Source organism: Lonchura striata, chromosome 24 (assembly GCF_046129695.1).
Source record: "Lonchura striata isolate bLonStr1 chromosome 24, bLonStr1.mat, whole genome shotgun sequence".
Lineage (NCBI taxonomy): Eukaryota > Metazoa > Chordata > Aves > Passeriformes > Estrildidae > Lonchura > Lonchura striata.
The window spans coordinates 4,516,165-4,538,049 of NC_134626.1; the positions used below are offsets into that span (position 1 = coordinate 4,516,165).

The following is a 21,885-nucleotide window of genomic DNA, read 5'->3' on the forward strand; positions in this document are numbered from 1 at the left end:
TGAGGCGGCGCGTGCTCTCCCCGCAGCGCAGGCCGAGGGTCCGGCCGTGCCGAGCGGCCGCGGCAGCCGATGCCCCCCGCGCTGTGGCGCTCAGCGGACCCGCGATGGACGCGAGCGAGCGGCGAGGCGGCAGCGCGGAGCGAGGCGCGGCCGCGGCCGCCTGGGCCGGCGGCGGGCGGGAGGCGGCGGCGCCCGGGGGGGCTGCGGGCGCTCGGTGCGCGGCGTGCGCGGGGAGCGGGACCGAGCTGCACCGCCCCGAGTCCGGCGGCGGCCCGGCCGCCGAAAAAGCCAACAGGTACCGGGGCGGAGCGCGGGGATGCGCTCGGTGGGAGCGGGGAGCGGGGCGCTGCTCGGGCCGTGCCGCCCGGGGCGGCGGGGGTCACGGGCCGCGGCGGGTGCGCCGAGCGTGGAGCTGCTCCCGTAAGCTGTGCCTCCTTTGGGATCGGCTGAGCCGCGCACGTCAGCGACCCTCGGGTAGCTTGGATGTGTACTTCAGCTAAAGGCTGGTTCGCTGTGCCAAAACAGAGATTGCTGAAATGGCATTTTTTTGTGAGAGTTCGGAAATTCAGTAATTTGCTTTTTTAATCTAAAAAAAGAGTTAAAGAGCTATGATGTATGCAGCGTTGGACGGGCATGTGAAGTTACCACGCAATACTTACACTTATGTAATGATTTCTATAGTAAGAGTACTATACTAATGACGCTGTCGCCTGGAAAGGTTTTACTAAAAAATGGGGTTCATATGTCATCTGTAGGATTAGAATCTGTGATTTGAGGATATTGGCTGTTTATTCTTTAGTCCGTGAAATAAGCAAATGTAAGGAGAGGGAGATTTTATCTGTTAAGAGTTCTGGAGCTGTTGAAGTCAACAGCTAAAAAGTATGATGAAGACTGAAGTCATGAGGCCTGTAATCTTTGCATCAGGTGTATTTTGAGGACCTCACAGTCTCCTGAGATGCTTATAACCAGGTACAGCCTTCAAGGCTAGAAAACCTTAGATCGATGAAGAATCATCATTTATTAATTATTTTCATACCTGTGTTATTTAGAAAATCTAGACTAAACATCATCTTATTTTTAGTTGCGATGCATCTTAGCAAGCTGGGTGGTTTCAATGTGACTTTGCCATCCATGGTACTGGAGCTGGGAAGGAGGAACATAGAGGGGAAAAACTTCAATTGCAAAGAAGTAAGAAAGATACAACAGGAAATTCAGTGGATGAGCATTAGGACGTTCCTGGATATTACATGACTCTGCAGCCATTCTCATAATATGTTAATTTAGGGAGTAATTTTAATTGGGTGGTAGTAAAAAAATCAATACCAGTATTCCTTGGTGGAGTTTTACCTCTGTTTTACAGCGAGCAGCTGAATTGGAGCCAGTCACACAAAGATATGATGATGATGATCCAAGAAATGAAAAGGTGTTTGCCTGAAGAGAAAAGGAATTCTAACAAGCCCAGTACCATCAGTGCTCTCAACTACGCCTTGCAGTGCGTCCAGCAGGTCCAAGGTACGTGTGGAGAAAACCTGGGAGAACAACATGATTTGCATAGATGGCAGCAAGTAGCATTAAAAGAATGCATTCCAGTTATCCTGCAAAGAGTTGAGTTTCTGAAGCACTATGTTTTGTTGCCAGTTTTTTTTTGTTAAACAACCGTGTTATCCCTTCTGTTGAGGTACCCCCTACTGCCTCTCTTTACTTCAGAGACCCATAGCTAAGAGGTGCCTAATAGTAACTTTCTATGTATATTAAGTAAATGGTATTCCCATCCCACTTTGAAAAATTATTGGTTAGATTGTGTTTTCCCACAGATCTAAGTAGCTAAAACTGTACTGCTTCTCCATGCTTGTATTCTGTAGCAAAATGAGATTACTCCAGTAGTATAATCAGTGTTCCTTTTCCCTTTGTCACTACACAGACCTTCTCATCTCTCCTTGGACTTCACCAAAAAGATGACAAAAGTACAAGGGCTGTAAGAAATACTTTCAAAGTAGTCTCCTTACTGACTTCCTTGTGTTTGTTTTGCTTTTTCTGTTTTGTTTTTTTTTTTTCCAATTAGCAAACAATGACTTTTTCCAGGCTCTGAATGACCGAAGAGCGTTTCAGGCAGATGTGGTGACATACAGCATAGAAGAGTTGGTGGCAGTTGCATCTGAACACACTCCAAAAAACACTGTAAGAATTCAGGCACACTCAAGGAATTCATTCAATTTCACTAAATTTACTGTCCTAACATTTTTTGTGGAAATAGGATGCGTAAAATTGAAAGGTCTTTAAATTTTAACCAGACAGACCTTCAAGTTTTTAAAGATAAATCAAGATTACCTCTTGTCTGTGCTGTGTCAGTACCCAACGATAGTGAGTGAGGAAATACTTTTTTTTTTTTTTTTTTTTTTTTTTTTTGGCCAGAAGCAACAAATAGCTCTTTAAGAATTCATTTGCAGCAGAGTAATCTCTTTAGACAGCAGAAAGTTTTTTAAACCAATCAGATCCATAGTTGTGAGGGACTTTTGGTTTCTCTTTGTATTCCACATTAAATTTTTTTGATATTTTGCAATATATGTTATGATTTTTACTTTTACAACTTTAAAGAAGTGTTTTTTTAAATTCAGTACTGCTGGATGATGTGTCAAAAATACTGCTAATGCTTGAAAAAATGCAAAAAATATTAGAAAGCTCTCAGAATGTTTCTGTGTGAGGAATGGTGATGATTCCCCTGAAATTTGTGGAGTGTATGAAGTGATAACCAGTTATGCAGAGCAAAGACAAGCCTTAATCTGTTTTGAGACTAATGCAGTCTTACTACCATTTGTAAATCTTGTGTATAATGCTGCAGTACTGGAGAGTGTAGTGGATCACACACTACCCAACAGGTTTCTGAACCTCAGCCTAAGGTTGTGTTGTGTGGTGATTTGGGGTTGGTTGGTTTGTTTTGGGGTGGTTTTCCTTTTTTTATCCTTACCTTATCACTGCTGTGTTTCAGGCAATGATTGCCTTTAATGTTTGTTTTCCAGGACACGTTTGTGGCTGTATTTTCTTTGCTGTCTGGACGCATAGTGCATATTTCTGAGCAGGCAGCATCTATTCTGAACTGTAAGAAGAAAGTGTTGGATTCTTCCCGGTTTGTGGAGTTGCTTGTCCCTCAGGATGTAAGTGTGTTCTACACACACACTGATCAGTCTCACTTGCCCCTTTGGAACATGGAAAATCAAACAGGTGGGACATGGCAATGCTCCTAAATGCTCTGTGTGTCTTTCTGTCTTTGCAGAATGAGGACAGAGTAGTAGTTCATTTTAGGTGCTTGTGCTAGCAATATGCATCAGCCTCATTTGTTCCTTTCCACTTTGAAAACGAGTGGCAATGGGACCATTCCTAACTAATCTGACAGCTTAATTCTTACTTGGGGTAAATGAAAGGCACATATTTCATTGTTTCATGTATCATCTTACTAATTCAAAATACTGCTGCTTTTTGAAAAGGAAGTAAGTCTGATTGTGAGCTTAAAGTTGTTTAATCTACACCTTACAGTTGCTTAGGTGCTTTGTCTTTATGGTCCAGTCACTGCCTGCTGTGAGCACAGCTCATCAAACCCAAGTTTTAAGCCGATTTGCTGTGTAGTGCTGGATGTGTCTACACTGAGACTTTTGAATGCTGTGTTATTTGTGAGCAGTTCAAACGTAGCTTGCAGGCCAAGACTGTGTCTTTTGCCCACCTTGACATGGGGTTGTTCTGGCATCACTTCTGAGAAGTCCAAAGTCCTTGTTATCAAAAGATATGAGACATCTGGAGGTTTTGAATGCCAAGGATTCCACAACTTGGATGCCAGTAGTGGCACCCCAGTGGAGCTGTGGTTTTCTTGTCTGTAAATAGTTTTTGGTACTTGACTAATAAAGCCAGGAAATACCACCTTTCCCTTTTGCAGTGATGCACTGGAGAAAATTTTTTTAGTGCATTGACTGGTTAGTTGATTTGTTTGTTTCCTTTGCATTTCCTCTGAATTTAGTTCCAGGTCAGCAATTTCTCTGAGTGGACTAGAGAAGAGAGATAAATATTTGAGGTGAGAGCAGACTATTGAACAGACATTTCAGTAGCTAAAAGAGTAGTTTGTGAGACTTCAGTCTTGCTCAAAAAATCTGGAGAATGCAGAGTTTACCATACTTCTGATAGGTGTGACCTTTTAAAGGATATTAACTGGTACTTTCAATGTGTTCATCTTACTAGCTTCTCCGTATGAATATGCCCAGGTGAAATCCTTTTTCTGCAGGATCAAGTAAGTGCATTATTATAGTTTTATTTTTGTGTAGGCTGACAAGGGTACAGTACTAGCAGAAACTGTTCTGTTGTTATAGCTGACCAGTGTGAGCTCATGAAACTCCATTACAAAATGGGCTTTCTGTGTTTAGTATTGTCATCCAGTAGCACATTTTGAACATCTTGCCCAGAGTGATGCATAAACTTGCACTGGACAGAAGGAAAACTGTTTATGCCTTTTTCTCTTGGACCTATTGGTTTCCTTAAGTAGTCATGCAGGAGAATGATCTTGTGAAAAATTGCTGCTTCCCCTTTTACTGTTTGAGAGTGGAGGCAAAGAGTGTTTTGCTTGAGAGTTTGGAGCAGAAGCCTTAAGAGAAACTCACCTAGGTCCCACTGTGCAGCCTGGCTCCTGAGGCTTGTGAAACCTGACTTGCTGCTGCTGTGAATGCTGTTTGTTGCTTAGTACCTTGACTAATCTTAGAGCTAAAAGAGGGAAAAATTGAGATTGACTTTCAGTCTTCAATGCAGTTCTGTTCCAGACTCAGGTGATCTCTGGATTTCAGTAAGAACTGTTTGTTTCTGAGCAGATTAGACACTCCATCTTTCAGTTTATCGTTGATTCATTCACGTGTTTCAACAACCTTAGCTCTTAAACCACCTTTGTCTCTTGAATTGTGTAAGGGCACCTGAAATGAATATAGCAGGACAGGATAGCAATGTTAGGTTGGGGGAACAGTTCCTTGGACATATAAACATTTTACAAAAGTTTTTCTCCATATTTTTGTGCAACATCTGTCTGTATTTCCCTTATGTAACAGATCTTTTGATTATGTTGGCTTTATGAGTAAAAATATTTTTTCACAAGTGTAGTCTCTAGGCTTAAGTAAGATAGTTTTTTATGAGTTAGACTTCTGCTGTATCCAATTTCCATTTATATCTTTTGTTTTCCCAAAGACAGAAGTGTCAGAAGCAGTTTTTATGACACACATTTCACTTGCTTCTCTCTAGAAACAAAACAATTTTACAAAACTAAATGTGCAATAAGAAAGTAACTTTTAGTGTAAATGGTAATCTTCAAAAATGTAACTCAATTCTTTCTGTAAGAGCTGGGTACAATATTGCAATTTGTGGAAAAGCACTTGATAGAAAGTGTCAGTTGTTGCCACAGCTGTTGCGAAGCTGTGGTTAAGATTTCATCAAGAATGTTGTGTGCTGCTACAGTTCAAAAGCATTCTAGGAAGACAAATTCTTATGGAAGCTAGTCAAAGAACAACAATACACCAAGTCTGGAGCAGTCTTTATTATGTAGGTCTATGAAAACTAACCTTGAGAGAGACAAAGATTTGACTTTTTTTTTCCTAAAAATGGTGTTGAATAAACAGCAAGCAGAAAAAAATTGTTTAGCTTGAAGGAGAGCACAAAACCAAATGAATGGTTCTTGTGACTACCCTTGGACTGAGAATTAGAAGGTAGTCTTTAACAATTAGAGTAGGAGTATTTCTAGACAGTCTCTGAATGCAAGTGTTGGAGACAAAACATCTACTTGACTTCAGCAGGAGGGAGGTCAGTGTTGCCGAATGTGTTGACCTTGGATCTCAAGGGAGTGTGCACAGGACCTGATTATTTGGGTTTGTGCTCAGCATAACTTCTCTGGGCAGGGCTGTCAGCCCTGGCACACAGTATGTGAGCCTTGAAACCATGATGTTAATCACTTTTGCTTTTCCTCAGGGGTGGGAAAGATCAAGAACAAGAAGCACGTTGTTACCCCTTTCGAATCACCCCATACTTGGTCCACGTGTGCACTTCTGTCCATGTGGATGCAGAGTCCTGCTGCTTAGCTTTGGCTGAGAAAATCCACTCTGGATATGAAGGCAAGTCAGGAGGTTCCAGTGGAAAAATATCCAAGCCAATAGAAAAACACAGTGTATGAAAGTCGTCTTCTTTTGTTTAGAACCTGTGCTTGGGTAGTTTCACCTGTGTAAGTTGCAGCTTGTGTGTGCATGCATGCAAATCCAGAATATCTGTGCTGCCTTTGCCAGGCCCCAAAGCATTTGACCTCTACTTGTTATTTTTATTTTTGAGGGAAGTCTGTAGTACCTAAAAATATGTAACGTTTCTATGAGTTACTGGTTTGAAAGCAGCAAACAATTATAAAGTTCAGGAACCAGTAAATATCATGAGCAACAGTAATGCCCAAATTTTCTGTCTTAGTGCATATTTTGTTTCTATTAGCTCCCCGAATTCCTATGGATAAAAGAATATTCACCACCACACACACCCCTGGATGTGTTTTTCTGGACATAGATGACAGGTGAGAGATTTGAGTTTTTAAGACCTGTGAGGTATGTATGGAGAGTAGAAAAAGTAATTTGGTGATGCATCTGGTGGAAATCCAAGTAAAGTAGTTGAACTGTGCAATTGCAATATGTAAACAAAACAGTTTTGTGTTAGTCCACTCACGGAAAATATCTCACGCTCCACAGAGCTAACCTTTTTTGTTGGTTTAACACACGTTAAACAGAACTGCAGTCAGTTTCCTTATCCAGTGCAATACGGAGCTATGGTAGCATTAACAGTGGAAAATGAGCATAATTACTGACAATGTTCCTGTGACCCGTTGTCTTCAAGATGCATTTTTTTTCCCTTTGCATGTAAACAAGCACAAAACTGCCTGCAAATTTGAATATCTGTTAAATCTCCAGGCACAGAAATGTTTGTCATGGGTATTTGTGTCAATATTACAGTGCAGGATTATGAGATGGGCTGGGAAATGTTCTGTTGCTTTAGTTAATTTCACTGTAGATTGTGCATGGGCACCTCACTGATCAGCAAAGGGTTAAGGATGGAAATAGTCAAAATTATATTATAACCTGTGATAATGTGTTTGGGTTTCAGAGCAGTGCCTTTGTTGGGTTACTTACCTCAGGATTTAATTGGAACATCCATACTGATGTATTTGCACCCAGAAGATCGTCCTTTGATGATCACTATTCACCGGAAAAGTAAGAGCTGCTTTTAGAAGAATTTCTGTTAGTTTTATGATTCTTTATCATTCCTTTATCATATTGCTTGACATGTGACTGATCTGAAATCTAGACAAAAATTAACTAATTAACTCATGCAGTCAGTTTGAGATCAAGGTAAATTCAATCCCAAAGTTCTAAGAACCCCAGTCATTAGTGTTTTTGCTTCCACTACTGTCATAATGTAAGCTAAACCTTGTTTCTTGATTATGTTTTTCTTCCAGTACTGAAATTTGCTGGCCAGCCCCCTTTTGAACATTTACCTATTAGATTTTGTACTCAAAATGGGGATTATGTCATACTGGACACCAGCTGGTCCAGTTTTGTGAATCCTTGGAGCAGGAAAGTTGTGTTCATCATTGGCCGACACAAAGTCCGGACGTAAGTCACTTGTGGAATTGATCAAATAAAGTGCTTTTCATTGATTACTCTGCAAAACAAAACAGTCTAAGTACTGAACAAGGGACATCATTTGGTGATGTGACAACAGCCTAACATCTGTCTTCAGATCATTCCTTCAGAACAGCATTAGTCTTGTTTATTAGGTGTGAAAATACATTAATTGTTTTGAACTAAAAGACAAAGCCAGTTGTTTATTTTAGCAAGTTTTTGCATATAGTTGATGTCCAAATCAAAGTACCAGTTTTAGATTATCAAAATCTAAAAAGCAGCATAAAATTAATCACTTTAACAAATAATTACCTAAAATTCATTCATGCTTAGCAGAAAAACCTAGTAATTTGCCTTCTTTTGGTATATTTACTTGATACAGCACTTAAACATTTACCAAGGGAAAGTATTTTTAAAATGCAGCTAGTATCGAATGTTAATTTTTCAGATGTTTCTCCTTAGTTTTCAATAAATTTGAAAATATGGTTGACTGCCTTTTTACCTTGTTTCTCTTAGAGAAAATGGCTTTTGTGAATGGCCTTCTGACTTTGCCAAGTGATCTTTTATACAAGATTTTATGGGGTATGAGTTTGCCTTATGAGTGAAGGAGACAGAGGGGTTGATGCTTGTCAGCCTTAACTGGTGTCTCTGCTGGTGTATTGACTTCCCTGGAGCTTCCCTGCTCTCAGAGCACTGCCCCACTACCCCAGCAGAGCAGCTGTTGGAACAGATGACACTCCTCTGTGTTGACTCAGGAGAACAGTAAAAAAAAAAAAATCGGAATCAATTAAGAATCTGTTGTAAGTGTTTATAGCAGTCTTTTCTTCATCAAATGAAAATGAACAGTGAAATACTGTTGGCTCTCTCCAGAAGCCCTCTGAATGAAGATGTCTTTGCCCCAAGAAGTAAAGAAACGAGCAGCGTGGAGAAAGAGATAAGAGAATTACAAGGACAAATTTACAAACTGCTTCTGCAGGTAAAGAAGGCAAAAGAATTTCAGAACACAGGCTGGCCTTCTTAGTGGAGGCTAAAGAAACTTGAGTCTGATTAGTGGGCTGTTTTCAGGATGGTCTTTTAAAACATCTGAATGGATAGAGGCTCACCTCATTACCAAAAAAAAAAAAAAAAAAAAACAAAACAAACAAAAAAAAACCTGTTTGACATTTTTGCCAAGTCTTTATGTTGAGAGGTAAATCTGCATCTTGAAACAGTTGGAAGCATGGTAAAGAATTCTTCATAAGCAAGTGGTAGAGGCCAGACAAATACTGACTTTTCTCTTGTCTTTGTTAATTTGAAGTTCTGTGTTGCAAAGTATGATGTTTCCTTCATTTTGTTCTCTCAGAGGATGATTTAAATTTTTTTTTTTTTCCCTCTCTCATACAGCCAGTTCACAGCAATGTTTCCAGTGGTTATGGAAGCCTTGGAAGCAGTGGCTCTTATGAGCACTACATCAGCATAGCATCTTCAAGTGACTCCAATGGGAACTGTGCAGAGGAAACACAGGAACCAGTAAGTCTGTAAAGGTGTCACTGCCTGCAGAGTAGTGAAAATACACCTGTAAAAATGAAAATATTTACTGTGTACATGTGTGCTTCCTATCATGATTTTACTGAAGTGGGAAGAATAAAGCCATGTTCAAGCTAAGCCAGCATGCTGGCTCTTGGTTTTTGCTCTTAATTTTGCTGACTGCTATAGAAGAGACTAGAAGTAGTGCTGTCCTAAAACAAGCATTGCAAATACCTAATTTCCTTGTGAGGCTCCTGAGTAAGTCATCAGCTCATTCTCACAGCCAAGTAAGAGCATGGGTATTCAAACATTCAAATGCTGAGGCTGTTTGAGCTTTATCATAGTTAATTTACTTAAATTAACCATGATAATTGGATTAATTAAGTTTACAAATACCAATAGATACGAGGCTTAGGCTGATAGTCTGCTCCCTTCCAATTGGAAGAATACAAGATCCCAAGTCAGCTCCTATGGCCTCTTTGTACTCATTTTGTTCTGACTTTGCATTTTTTGTGTGTCTCAAGATGACATTGCAACAAGTTTGTGCAGATGTCAACAGAATAAAGAACCTGGGGCAGCAGCTGTACATTGCATCAAGGAGCAAGCCACAGAATGCAAGTGAACAGGCTGTGAGCGCAGAAGTTTTGGGAGGTAAGTTAATGTAGTTATGATCCTTAAGGTAACATGAACTCCTGTAGATCTGTAGCCATGAATTTGGCTACCTGGTGTTACACTGAACTTTAGGTAGCATTTTTTAGCATGGCCTAGGCATCAGAAGAGGTTTGTTTTGTTTAAAATCCAAACAAACAAGTTGCCCACCCTCCCTTGTGGATTCCAGTATATAGTTACTTGTGTGTGTGTATATATATATATATATATATTTTTTTTTTTTTTTATATGTGCGAGGATAGTGTCTAGATGCCCTTGAGAGGAATATTTAAAGGTTTTCTCTGTTCCAGGGAAGAGGCACCCTGCTTCCTGTTTTCTTCAGACACTGAGAGGGGATAGCACAGAACCAGGCAACACATTTTATGATGATCCAAAGAAGACTCCCCATATTCCTTCCTATCAGCAGATCAATTGTGTTGATAGTATCATCAGGTAATAAACTATGAAACCATTTTAGTGATACAAGTTTAAGATGAATTGGTGGAAAATAAATATCCAAACAGTTTGCATTAGCCTTAAACTGGTGTTTGAGCTATGAGATAAATTTGGGATTGTTTGTAAAGTTTTCTGCCTCTCTGAGCATTGGGATCGATTACCCAATGTGAATTACACAGTAATGAAAAGTTTAGGACCTAAGATTCTGTTTACAACTATTTGTTTACATGTGTTGTTGGTGCAATAGGAATTTAAGTGAATTTTGATGGTCCTAGTGTGTCAGTGTCTTCTCATTACACATTGTGAGAACATCCATATAAAACAGGAAGTTGATGTAACTTATAAAATGTCAATATTTTTTAACCCAGTGGATAATGTAATTCTTTTTTTTTTTCTTTTTTTTTTTTTTTTCTCAAAGAGTGATAGATTTTATTTAAAATACTCCCTGGAAAGCAGATACGAGTCCAGAACTCCCTGCAGTGAATTTAAAATACTAGTTAACAACCTCTGGATCTCCAGTTTGGATTGTTCAAATGTTTGTCTCTCCAAATGGAGAAAAACATCCCCCAAAGTAGAGAGAGCTTCCTGTGATATGCTTTCATTTCAGATATCTAGAGAGCTGCAGTATTCCAGCATTGAAAAGGAAATGTAAATCTTCTGCAAATACATCATCGTCATCTTCAGAAGATGACAAACAAGTCCAGCAAAGTCAGCAGGAAGTCAGGGCATTGGAAGGTAACACAAAGTGTACTGACAATCATATTAGAACCACAAAAACTGATTTGGGTTTTCTTTGTGTCACTTTTGTGTGTTCCAGAGTTTGTCCACTTTTCAAACTGTTGTGTTGCTAACAATATTTTAGTAAATATTTGCCTAAATTTCCTAGATCTTCCAGTTAAATGTAAGCTGAAATGTTAAGTCTTTGAATGCGTCAAAGGAACTCTTGTCTGTTGTTGTTAAATGAACCTTCTGTTGCTCACTCATTTTATGCCACATTTAGTATGTGCTGACATTGCACTGGCATATAAATACTTTTTTTTGGTATATAAGACTGTCTTATTTAATATCCTGCATAGTTACTGGTTATTTCTGAACCAGTGAGACTTGATGAACTGGGAGCTTTGAACGGAATTCCATGTAGAAACTTTGTCATTTGCCAATAGATACTACTATGCTGTCAGCAGTTGAGTCCCACACGCCAATATCTGCTGGTCTGGAAGAGACGCTGAAAGACCAGACAACTGCAGGCATGGTGGGAGCTCCTCTGGCAGACCTGACCCTGTCCAACAAGGCTCCAAGTGTCATATCTGTCACCAGCCAGTGCAGCTACAGCAGCACTATAGTGCATGTCCCACACCCTGAATCAGGTACTGTTCACACTCACAAAACGCTGACTGATATTTCAATTTACACAATGTTTCCAGCCTGAAGTACACGGTGAGAGTTTTGTTCATTTAAGGTACGTCTGCAGTGAATGTGAATCCTGAAATACTACTTCTCAGGGTGTTGTGAATAAAAACTTGAGCCTGGAAGTTTTGAGGGTACTTTAGTAAAATAGTTTTAACAGACTACATTGTTTCCTTTCCCCTTGAACTTCATTGCATATGCCAGAAACACAACAATGTACTTTTGGTAATTGAGGATTCAAATAAAAATTATTATGGGGCCAATATTACTTCATTTTAATGCAGAAAGAGGCAAAAAAAAAAAAAAAAAAAGAAGAGTATGTAGCTGCTGTTGTACTAAGAAAATATGAGGAAAGAAGTGTCTCTAACTTCAAAGTCAATTTGAAGTTTTCCAGACCATGTAAAATAATTTGCTCAGTTGATATTAGTTGAGTTGAAAGGGTGTTTTCTCCCCATGCTTCTGCTCAATAGCTCAGATGAGGTTGTTTTCTGTTTAATACTCTGGGTTTTGTGGTAGTTGACACCAGAAGGGCAGAGCAAAGAGTGATTTGTTTTCTTCCCTCTTCAAAGAAGTGACTACAATGGAGGATGCTGCTGTTGGAAGTGAGCAGATTGAGCCGCCTCCTGTGAATGCTCAGAGTCTCACAGTGCTGCCTGAGGACCTAAAGCCAGTTGGGCTAACAAAAGAGACATTGTCAGCCCACACTCAAAAGGAGGAGCAGAACTATGTTGACAAGTTCCGACAGAGGGTCTTGCTCTCTCCATTTAGGACTTACCTTCAACAGGGAAGTGGAAGTAACAACAGACATTCCTGTGGCCAAGGTAGGCAGCAGCTTTGAGAAATAAAGACTTGTTAAATGATTTACAAGACCAACCTGGCCATGAAGTCTGGTTCTCCTTTGTATAATTTAGTGAGTGTCTTACTGTGGCTGCTTACACAGTGCTTCCTTTGGATTGCCAAGATTTGACAGCAGCATTGCCCACGTAGGTCTGCTCAGTCTTGGATCTTGTTATCTTAGACTCTTCACAAAGCAGATAGTTATTGCAATAAAGCCTGCAAATCCTAGGTAGTTTGTTGCCTCCCCTTGAAAAAATGTAAAAGATCTGATTGGGATAAGCCAAAGTGATCAATAAGAAAACTGATGACATGAAGAAAAATATTGTAGATATGTCAGCAAATCCATCACTGGTTTATGGAAGAATTATCCAGAGAAAAGTCAGCTCTCTGACAAAGCCACACTTATTTATCTCAGTGGGTTATTTTTATCTTTATTTTTCCCTGGTTCTGTCATTTCAGTGAATATGTTTATTTTTCTTCCTCAGGTGATTCCCCTTCGAAGCAGATGAGCCCAGCTAGCTGTAAAAAAGGAAGACATGGAAAATTCAAGCGCCAGAAACCTCAGAGACAGTGCTTAGACAGCCACACTTCTAGTAAAAATAGAAATAGTCTTCCATGTGAGAAGAAAAGAAATCAGAAACAGTTGTTCTCTCCTTCAGAAGTGTCCTATCTGAGGTCCTCCAGTCTGAATGTCCATCCTCCTGTGGGATTTCCTGTCTATTCAAATCCAGTGTCTACTTTTCCAACCTCTTCTGGAGGAGAGCAGCTTGCCCTTCGCTCATTACAACCTCAGTCCATGTCCTCATCACAGCCATGCTGTGGAACACAGTCATACCCAGTCTTTTATCCCCCAAGCATAGGCACATTTATGGCTGTATTTTTTCAGGGTTTCCCCATGTATGCTCAGATGCCTCAACATGTCTTTCTCCCTAGCCCTCAGTGTGTTTATCCCCCCTCTTCATATCCATGCACCACACTACCTCCAGCACCCCCTCCTTGTGCTCCATCACCAGTAGCACCACCCTCTGTGGATCAGCCCTTTCCAGCCTCTCCTCAATCATCTCTGGAGGACCAGCAAGAGGGCCAATGTGACCAGGCTCTGCTGCTGAGCAGCTCAAGGAGCAGCTCCCCACTTCAGCTGAATTTGCTTCAAGAAGAGCTGCCAAAACCTATGGAGCTTTCCATTAGTGCTGATGTTAAGCCACATGCAGAAGATAAACACGTAAGTAACAAAGGTTTTTGGTGTAGAGGAGAAACTGACTTTCACAGTGTTCTGTCACCAAACTGGTGGTGATAATCTGTGTGTCAGGGACACAGACTTTGTTAGCTGCTTTTTCTCTTGGCTGTGCTATGTAGGCTGCAGGTCACAAATAGCACAGGAGGTGGAGAAAGCAGTTCATACTTGTGCTTATGGGAACTTGTACCAGTACAGTGTGGGCACTTAGTAAATGACATAAATGTGAGTTCTGGCCTAGGCTGCCACAAGCTGCTTCTGCTCAGAATGCTGGCAGCAGCCTTTTCAATTGAACTGTCAGCTAGAATTTGGGGTTTGGGGCTTTTATGCATGTGGAACTCGGTTAGTGCTGCGCAATTTGCATCCTTTTTCACCCAGTCCCACAGTCTCTGTGGAGAACCAAAACAAAGGGAAGATACTCTTCTAATTACTCCCTCTGTCTCCCAGGGATGCAGCTAATGAAAGAAGAACAGGGATCCGTGTGGGTCGGTTTCCATACATGGGCATAGAAAAGGCCTCTCCAACTTCCGCGGTAAACTCAGAGGCAGGAATCTGAGCTCTGAAGGCAAGGAAAAAAATGTTGCCTCCTGAATCCAGATTGGGCTGGAAAGGCTGGATCAGCTGAAACTGCAGGGTAGGGTCCTGAAAGGGGAGCTGGTGTACCTGGAGCTGCTGAAGCCGTTGCTTCGCATAGTGAATCAGGGGAAGACTCTTATTTTCCCTGAAGTGCACCTTTGCTTGATGTGTATGGCTGCTTCATGCCATCTAACAGGATGTGAAGGGAACTAACTCCTCTCTTGTCAGCAGAAATTGGTAACTTTATACAGCCATAAAATATCCTGACAAATTGGGGAAGGATCTACAGAGAAACCAGTAAACTAGAGTTCAGATGCTTGTTGATTTTCACCCATGAAGAGTGTTATCCTGAGTTCTAAACTGCCACTCATTTTCAGAGCTAAAACCTCCAAACCTGTTGAATTGATATGAGAACTTGGTCAACATGTGACAAATGCAGTAACTGCATCAATTTCCTTTTGCATACTTCAATGTAACTTCTGTGGATGTGTTGGATCTGCTTTTGTCTCCAGGATAATGATCCAGAAGATAGTGGTAACAGTGCTGCTCTTGAATTTCCTGACCGCTCGTTGTACGAGGACTCTCAGTTGGGTTCAGGCTCAGCAGCATCAGGCAGTGGATCAGCTTTATCTGCTTCTTTAGGCTCTAGCTTCAACGAGACTTCTGGTCACGGCACAGGTAGGGAGGCCCAAGATTTAGGTATTTAGTGCTAGATGGCTTGCTGACATATAATTAATAGCAGGATACTGTAGTGGGGATGGGAAATCCATGCAAGAAGATCTGTGGCCTTTACTTTTCACCAGCTTTCAGTGTTTGAAGCAAGTGTGTTTCAGTCACTGTAGTTGGAAATATGACTCTAAGAAGCTATTCCTTTAATCTAGAAGTCCCTCTTCATTTTTCTCATTATCACTTTTCTCTTAGATACTGCTTTACATCTTACTTGACAAAAGGTGAATCTAACTATAGCAGGACCTCTCAGAAGCAGAGAAGTTGAGCCAATTAATTTTGAGTAAAGTGAATAGAGCTTTGGAGATCTTTAATAACATGAGACAATGCACTTTATATTTGAATTCTCGATAGGTAGTAATTGCTAGAGCAATCATCTGGGAATACCTGTGTTTGTATTACAGAACTAACTTGCAGGAATACACTGGGAGTGGTGTACTTTTTGTGCTGAATTACTGGGATTTTCCAGGCATCTGCTTTTTTTCTTTTTCCTTCCATGGTCATTCTCAGCAGGTAGTGGGAAAAGCAGCAAGTATTTTGCCAGTAATTATTCTTCTGAAGCTTCCAAAGAAGAGGAGAATCGGGAAGCAGAAGAAAAAGGGACAGCTTATAAATCGAAACATGAGTCAGCCTGGGTGATGATGGATCACATACCTGAGAGATCTCTAATGAATTACCAAATGCCAAACAGGTTGGAAAACATCAATAATTTCTGACATATAGATTGCACTTGTGCATGGAACTATAGGATTAATGGATATGTGGAAACAGCACACATATCAATGCAACTTCAAGAAGGTGTCTTGAGATTATTTTTGTGCAGTTTAGGCCTGGTTATTTACTTACTTTTGTCTACTTTTTTCCCATTCCACCATCTATTAAAATAAGGTAACATGTAACCCTTTTTGCTGAAGTAATGGGATTGGTTATTGTTCTGTACTTTGAATGCATAAAGAGGTAAAACTACAGCTTATTTGCAAGTTGCTTGTGAATAGTTTATATATGTATATAAAATTTATGATTGGATTCCATATTCTAAAAAGCACTACATAAAGCCATAAAACAAAAAAAAAATCCACAACAAGCAATAAAAAATTTCCAGCAAAACCAACAGCAAACAAACCCCAGACTGTTAACCCAGTGTTGAAAGCAGCCTTACAAAGCAAATACGGTATGAAGTACAGTTCCCTCTCAACAGCTGATGCTGTCTAGGCTTCTGCCATAGATTGTGCCTTGCTTGTGTAGTACAGCTGTGCTCACAGGTGTCTCTTCCCTGCAGAATCAAAGAGGAGGTTCTAAAGCAGGATCTGGAGAAGCTGGCAGTCATGCAGAAGCAGCAGCCTTGGTTTACAGATGGGCAGAAGAAGGAGCTTGCAGAGGTGCACTCATGGATCCGGACCCAGACTGTCCCCCTGCAAATCAGCACCCAGGTAACGGTGGGAAAGGAGCTACAGGTCACCCCTGCCTTGGCCATCTTACAGTGCTGGCTTGTGGGTGTCATGATCTCATGTAAGGCATTTAGAGTTGTTTTTTTCTCTTGGTATTAAGTTCTTTGCTCTTTTTCTTATGAAATTATTGCTATAATTGAATAGCATGTAATGCTGGGATATCAGTAAAAACTAGATCATGTGTGTTCAGGAAGCTGAAAAATGTTCAGTCACAGGGGAGGGTCAGGTATATTGTAAGAAACACAAAAATAGCCAGTTTTTTGTATGTGTACTCATTCATTCAATCTTATACTTCATTATTTGAGCTGGTATAACTCTTGGGCACTCTGCTGAGCTGCTTCTGGTTTGCACTGATGTATGTTAGAGAATGCCCTCATCAGTTTAAAGGGCTCCCAGGTGCTATGGAGAATGATAAGACAGATCTAGTCCCACAAAGACCTAGAGCTTCAGTGTTGAGTTGTATAGAAAATTTTAAGGCTGCATTTGTGTACTGGTGCACCAGAAAAATTTATTGTCTGTTTTAGCACTGCATGTTGGGCTGGGGTTGTGAAGTGTGCCATTCTGAGATGTGGTATTTATTCTTAGAGAATAAAAACTGAGACATGTATGTCCTTGGAACAAGAGCAGAAAACTAGTCTGTTTTTCTAATACTTCATTGATAACATGTGTCCTGTTGTGGTTAAGAACACTGTGTTTGATTCAGATAGCAAAATTATGTCCAGTGATCATGTAGAAAATTCTGTTGACTGTTTATAATCTCAAATGTTAGGAAATGTATTGGTATGCAAATATCACTATTTTCTAAGGTCCTGAAACTTTTCCTAAGCAGAAAGTTGTGTCTTCCAGTGCAGATTGTGATTTTGCAAATACAATCAGGCTTTAGACAGTAGCAAGAAATACAAGACTTCTGTTTGGAGACCTTGTTTCAATATTGTACCATTTCTCAAGAACAAGAAAAATATCAATGCACTCAGGCACTTCAGTTGTTTCTGAGTGTTGTTGCAGTCCAAATATTCAATAAGGAGCTTGTTTATAAAGCTGAACTATAAGGTCTTCAAATTCAAGTAAGTCACATGCCTTTTTATCTCAAAGGTAGAACTGTATGTTGCACTAACCAAATTAACTGATCTCTGAGGCAAGTTAAATGGCAGGTGCAAGTATCTGCAAGATACCTGTATAATTAATCTCTGCTTTTAGGGAGGTCTCACCCCTCTCAAACCTCTTGAGAGGTTTCAAGAGATTGCAATGTATCATTCCATAGGACTTGACCCTTTGAAATATACTCCTAAAGAGAATTTAAACTGCTATTTCTTGCTCCTTTACAAAGGGCTGTGTTACGTGTGACAGCAGGGAAGCAAGTTGTGAGGCTGCAGTGGCTGCTGACAGCACGGAGAACAAGGGAGAGCCACCTCCAGTCCTGCCACGCTGAGGACATCAGCACCTGTGTCAGTGCAACTGCTTGGTGTCATTCCCACCCTCTTCCCTCTGGCTTTTCCCTCTGCCTTTGCTCCATACCAGCAGCGAGTCTCCATGGCCATCCCTTACCAACATGAGCAGTCACACATGAAACTCCATCTTCCTCCACTGCCCCTCCACTCCTGGCATGACTCTGAAGACAATCTTTCAGTGGGAGGCTGTTTCACCTTCTGACCTCGCAGACTTGACACAGAATGGGTTATGTTTGTAACCTTTAACTGCTCAATGATGAGCAAAATACAAAGATTTTTTTTTTTGGTTGGGTTTTTCTTTTGAAGTTAGCAAGTAAGTGTGAGAAGATGCAGTGTTTAAGAACCTGTGGTGATGAACCTGCTAATCAGAACATGTTTACTCTTCAAGTAAGGTGGATGTATTGAAGCCAAGCTACAGTACTCTTCATTTTTGTTCAATATTTAAAGGTCTAAACTAAAGATCCAAATATTCTGAGGCTCTGAAATTGCTGTAGCTGGTTTGAGAATCCAGTAGGCTTTTTAAAGAGCATCTGAAACTGGCTGGGTTATTCTACATCAAATGGCTTTTGCCAGCTTGTGCCCATTGAAAAGAAGTAAACAGAAGTGAAAAAAACTAATTATTCCCTATGTTCTTTGTGATGTGTGTTTTGGAGTCATTTAGCTTTTGAAGTGTGTTTATCAAGGAAGATATATAATTAAGGATAACTGGTTTGCAAATACACCAGACATGAAATTACATACAGCAATTAAAAATACCCAACCAACCCAAAAGTATCAGTCCACAGGCTCTGCTTTTTAAAAACAGACCCATGGAAAATTTTCTCTGTCAAGGCAAGTAGTTATCAATTGAAGTAGTTACATACAATCTTTTATCTTAACCTTGGTAGTGCTTGGGAAGGTGAGTTTGTATCTTAATGTTCTCTTTGTTGAGTGATTAGAGAAGTTGAATCCAGACATAACAAATAGGAAATTATGTAAGCAGTTTCTCTGATTTGTTTTTTTTTTTTGTGGTGATGCCAAAACCAAAAAGAATTAATTTAATTTCTTCTACTTTCAAAACTCACATGTTGTGGAGCTAAACTTAAGCATCAAACCACATATTCATTATTTATTAGCACTGTTGACTTCCTGCATAAAATTTAACCTCTTTCATTGTAATGGAGTCTCTGGCTGTTGAAATCCATGGATGAAAAAGGAGTTTGTAGTTCAGTATGTAAAAGGACTTGTTTTTATTAATGTCTCAAAGTGCTCTTCAAACAGGACATGCTTGGCTAAAAACCTGGTAAATTTTGTCTGATTTCCCCTCTGTTTATCAAAAGCTGGATGTAATCAGATTTTCCTTGTGATGTTATTAATCACCTTAGCTTTCTCAGCAAAGAGTTTTAGAATGTAACACATTATTTACCCTTTTGTTCTGTGTAATCTTTTTGCTGCTGTGTGAAATATTTTCATTTCTCTAGTTTCAGTTACTGGTAAGCTTCAAGTAAGATACTGTGATCTGCAGGTCATTGAAGGAAAACTATATTTATCTAAAGGTTTCTTTACTTGTAAAAGTCAATCCAGTGGCAATCTTTATTGTTAAAGTTTATTTTAAGGAAAGTTATTTTTACAGAATTTTGAGTTTTCAAGGCTAATTTGACTCAGGCAGCATTCTTTTTATGGGTTTGAGGATTTTTTCTGTGTTTTTGCCTGTTCTGTTTATACCTGTTGGTTTCTATTTATTCTTCAGCTACATTTCTTTGTCTTTCAGTTTTTTCAGCTTGAACTTGGTTTTTTTCCTTGTGTTGTAAATCAGCAGAGATCCACACATCCTCAGTACTGTTTGTGTTCAAACTTCAAACACCTCTTAAAATAAGAGACTTCAGTAGGTGTTTACATGTAGCAGGTCGTGTATTCAAGTAGGAAGATGTGGGCAATATCTTACACCTTTCCTAGTCTTTTTACAGCATTTTCCAAACATGGTATTCTGCTTTATAAGCACACTGCCTGAAATATTTGCTCTAAAACATGTAATCAGATACTTTGTGTAAAGGTTCTTTCTTGATTGGGAAGCTTCTTAATTAACTTATCTGTCAAATTAGACTTATTCACTAGAATCCATTCTACTTAGCTGTGCTTAAAATGATTGCTTCAATGCATTCTGAGATTTAGTGAAATAGATTAAATTTAATATTTTGGGTAAGGACAGCTGTCTCTTTCAAAATAGCTTGGAACCCTAAGCCAGAAGGAATGTTATGAAAACAGTAGACTCTTTTGTGTACATTATTTTTATTTCCTGAGTTTGAAAGTTTTGTTTATTTCCCAAGTAAGAAAATGAGCTGATTTGCAATGTCTTATCAGGTAGACATGTAATTTCTTTTGTAAAACAGTAAGACTTAGTTCAGGAGAATGGCAATATGTACCTAACACTTGAATAATGCTTTTGATCTATAGGTCCATGAACATGTCAAAAAGATGACCATTATTATCCCAGCTGCATAAAAAGAGGCAGAGACACAAAGGTGCATACCCACAGTCTGTTCCAAGCTCAGGAGTAAAATCTGGGAGTCTTCACTTGCTGTCTTTGCTACAGGTGATCAAGATTCTGTATGTGGAAACCTGATCATATTACCTGTGTTTCTTGTTTGAAGATGTTAACCCTTCTTGTCCCCACCACTGCTGTGAATTTGTGCCCAGTAGAACCACTGAACAACAGCCCAGACCATTTTTGAATTGCTGTGAATACCATAGAGCCTCTGGCCGTATATAATGAAAATTCATGTGCCTAGGAGTTTGAATTCCAAGTTTGTAATCCTGGCTAAATCTTAGATGCAGCATCCCTTCTCTGGGGCTACACATTTCCTGGGTTATGGAAAAAATTATGGTGTAGGAGAATAATGTAAGAGGAGTAAACAGATGAATTGGTACCCTGTGTGATGATGAGACAATTATTTGCCCAAAAATCAAACAGTCTTGGCTGCAAAATCAGCAGGTTTTATCCCCCTACAAGAAAGAAAAACCCCAAACTTTCCCAAAGTACTCTTTACCCTGCTAGAACCACAACTTCATCTTGCAATGAAATGCCTTATCAAGCCTTTGACCTCATTTCCATAAGTTTTCAGGAACTGGCAGTTTTTACTTCAGCTTGTACTAATCTTTCAGCCTCTGTAGTGTGCTGGAGTGATCACAGCAAGATGCAGTTCTGATCAGAAAGGCCAATGGAGTGAGTGTTGCAGCTGGATTTGCACCTGCTGGTTTGTTTCTGTGGCTTTGTTTTGCCTGGCAAAATGTTGCAGACAGTTTAGAGCTGCTTGGAAAATCACTTTTTTAGTGGTCAGAGGGAAGACATGCTAGTACAGCACTGATGCAGTTACTACCCCCTGTGGGGGTGTCAGCAGTTTGGAAACCCTCAGAGGATTTCGCTGGCAATTTTTTTGTTGTTGTTGTTGTATTCATAAATGTAGAATTATGTTTTTAAAAGATGAACTGTTGTGCAGATATTTTCATGGCATTGCTATGAACAGAAGGGACCCTCTTGTATTTTTACAGTGTGGTAAATACTTGCTGAATGAGTAATGTATTGGTAAATTTATCTTCCAGCTGAATCGAGTTTTGAATCACAAATGAATGAATTTTTACATCAGTTGGTAGGAGTATTTTATTGAAACAATATTCAGCTGTGGTTGAATTTACAGTTGTGATTTTAACTGTACACTTTAAAGGAGCATCTGATTTTATAAATAAAACTGAAAAATATGCTGCAAAGAACTGTTCAAATGTGTGTTTATTTTATTGCTGGTAATGTAGAAAATATACTTTTAGCAGAACCCTCAATACCTTTTTTACTTGTACATGGGCTGGAGTACAATGTCCATGGGGTCATGGGTACAATTAAAATAGCCATGTTGTGATTATTTAAGCTGTTTTGTTGAGGGGTCTTGTGGTTGTTT

General features: G+C 39.8%; 1 protein-coding gene across 6 annotated transcripts; it reads left to right on the top strand.

Moving 5' to 3' along the window:
• Window positions 1–104: 104 nt before the first annotated feature.
• PER3 (period circadian regulator 3) lies at window positions 105–21,703 on the top strand. 6 transcript variants are annotated; one of them, XM_021534228.2, is made up of 21 exons: window positions 105–295; window positions 1,361–1,512; window positions 2,063–2,178; window positions 3,018–3,219; window positions 4,225–4,273; window positions 5,986–6,128; window positions 6,490–6,568; window positions 7,153–7,259; window positions 7,505–7,661; window positions 8,541–8,646; window positions 9,054–9,179; window positions 9,701–9,827; window positions 10,136–10,277; window positions 10,888–11,015; window positions 11,444–11,647; window positions 12,257–12,508; window positions 13,010–13,746; window positions 14,847–15,012; window positions 15,571–15,751; window positions 16,340–16,490; window positions 17,836–21,703. In XM_021534228.2, exons 1-21 carry the CDS (start codon window positions 105–107, stop codon window positions 17,935–17,937), a joined length of 3,618 nt encoding a protein of 1,205 aa, XP_021389903.1. In that variant the 3' UTR covers window positions 17,938–21,703. The 6 variants fall into 6 exon arrangements, 5 of the variants coding, with proteins under 5 accessions (XP_021389903.1, XP_021389904.1, XP_021389906.1 ...); XM_021534229.2 differs by having other exon boundaries at window positions 15,574–15,751; XM_021534231.2 differs by lacking the exon at window positions 11,444–11,647.
• Window positions 21,704–21,885: the final 182 nt, after the last annotated feature.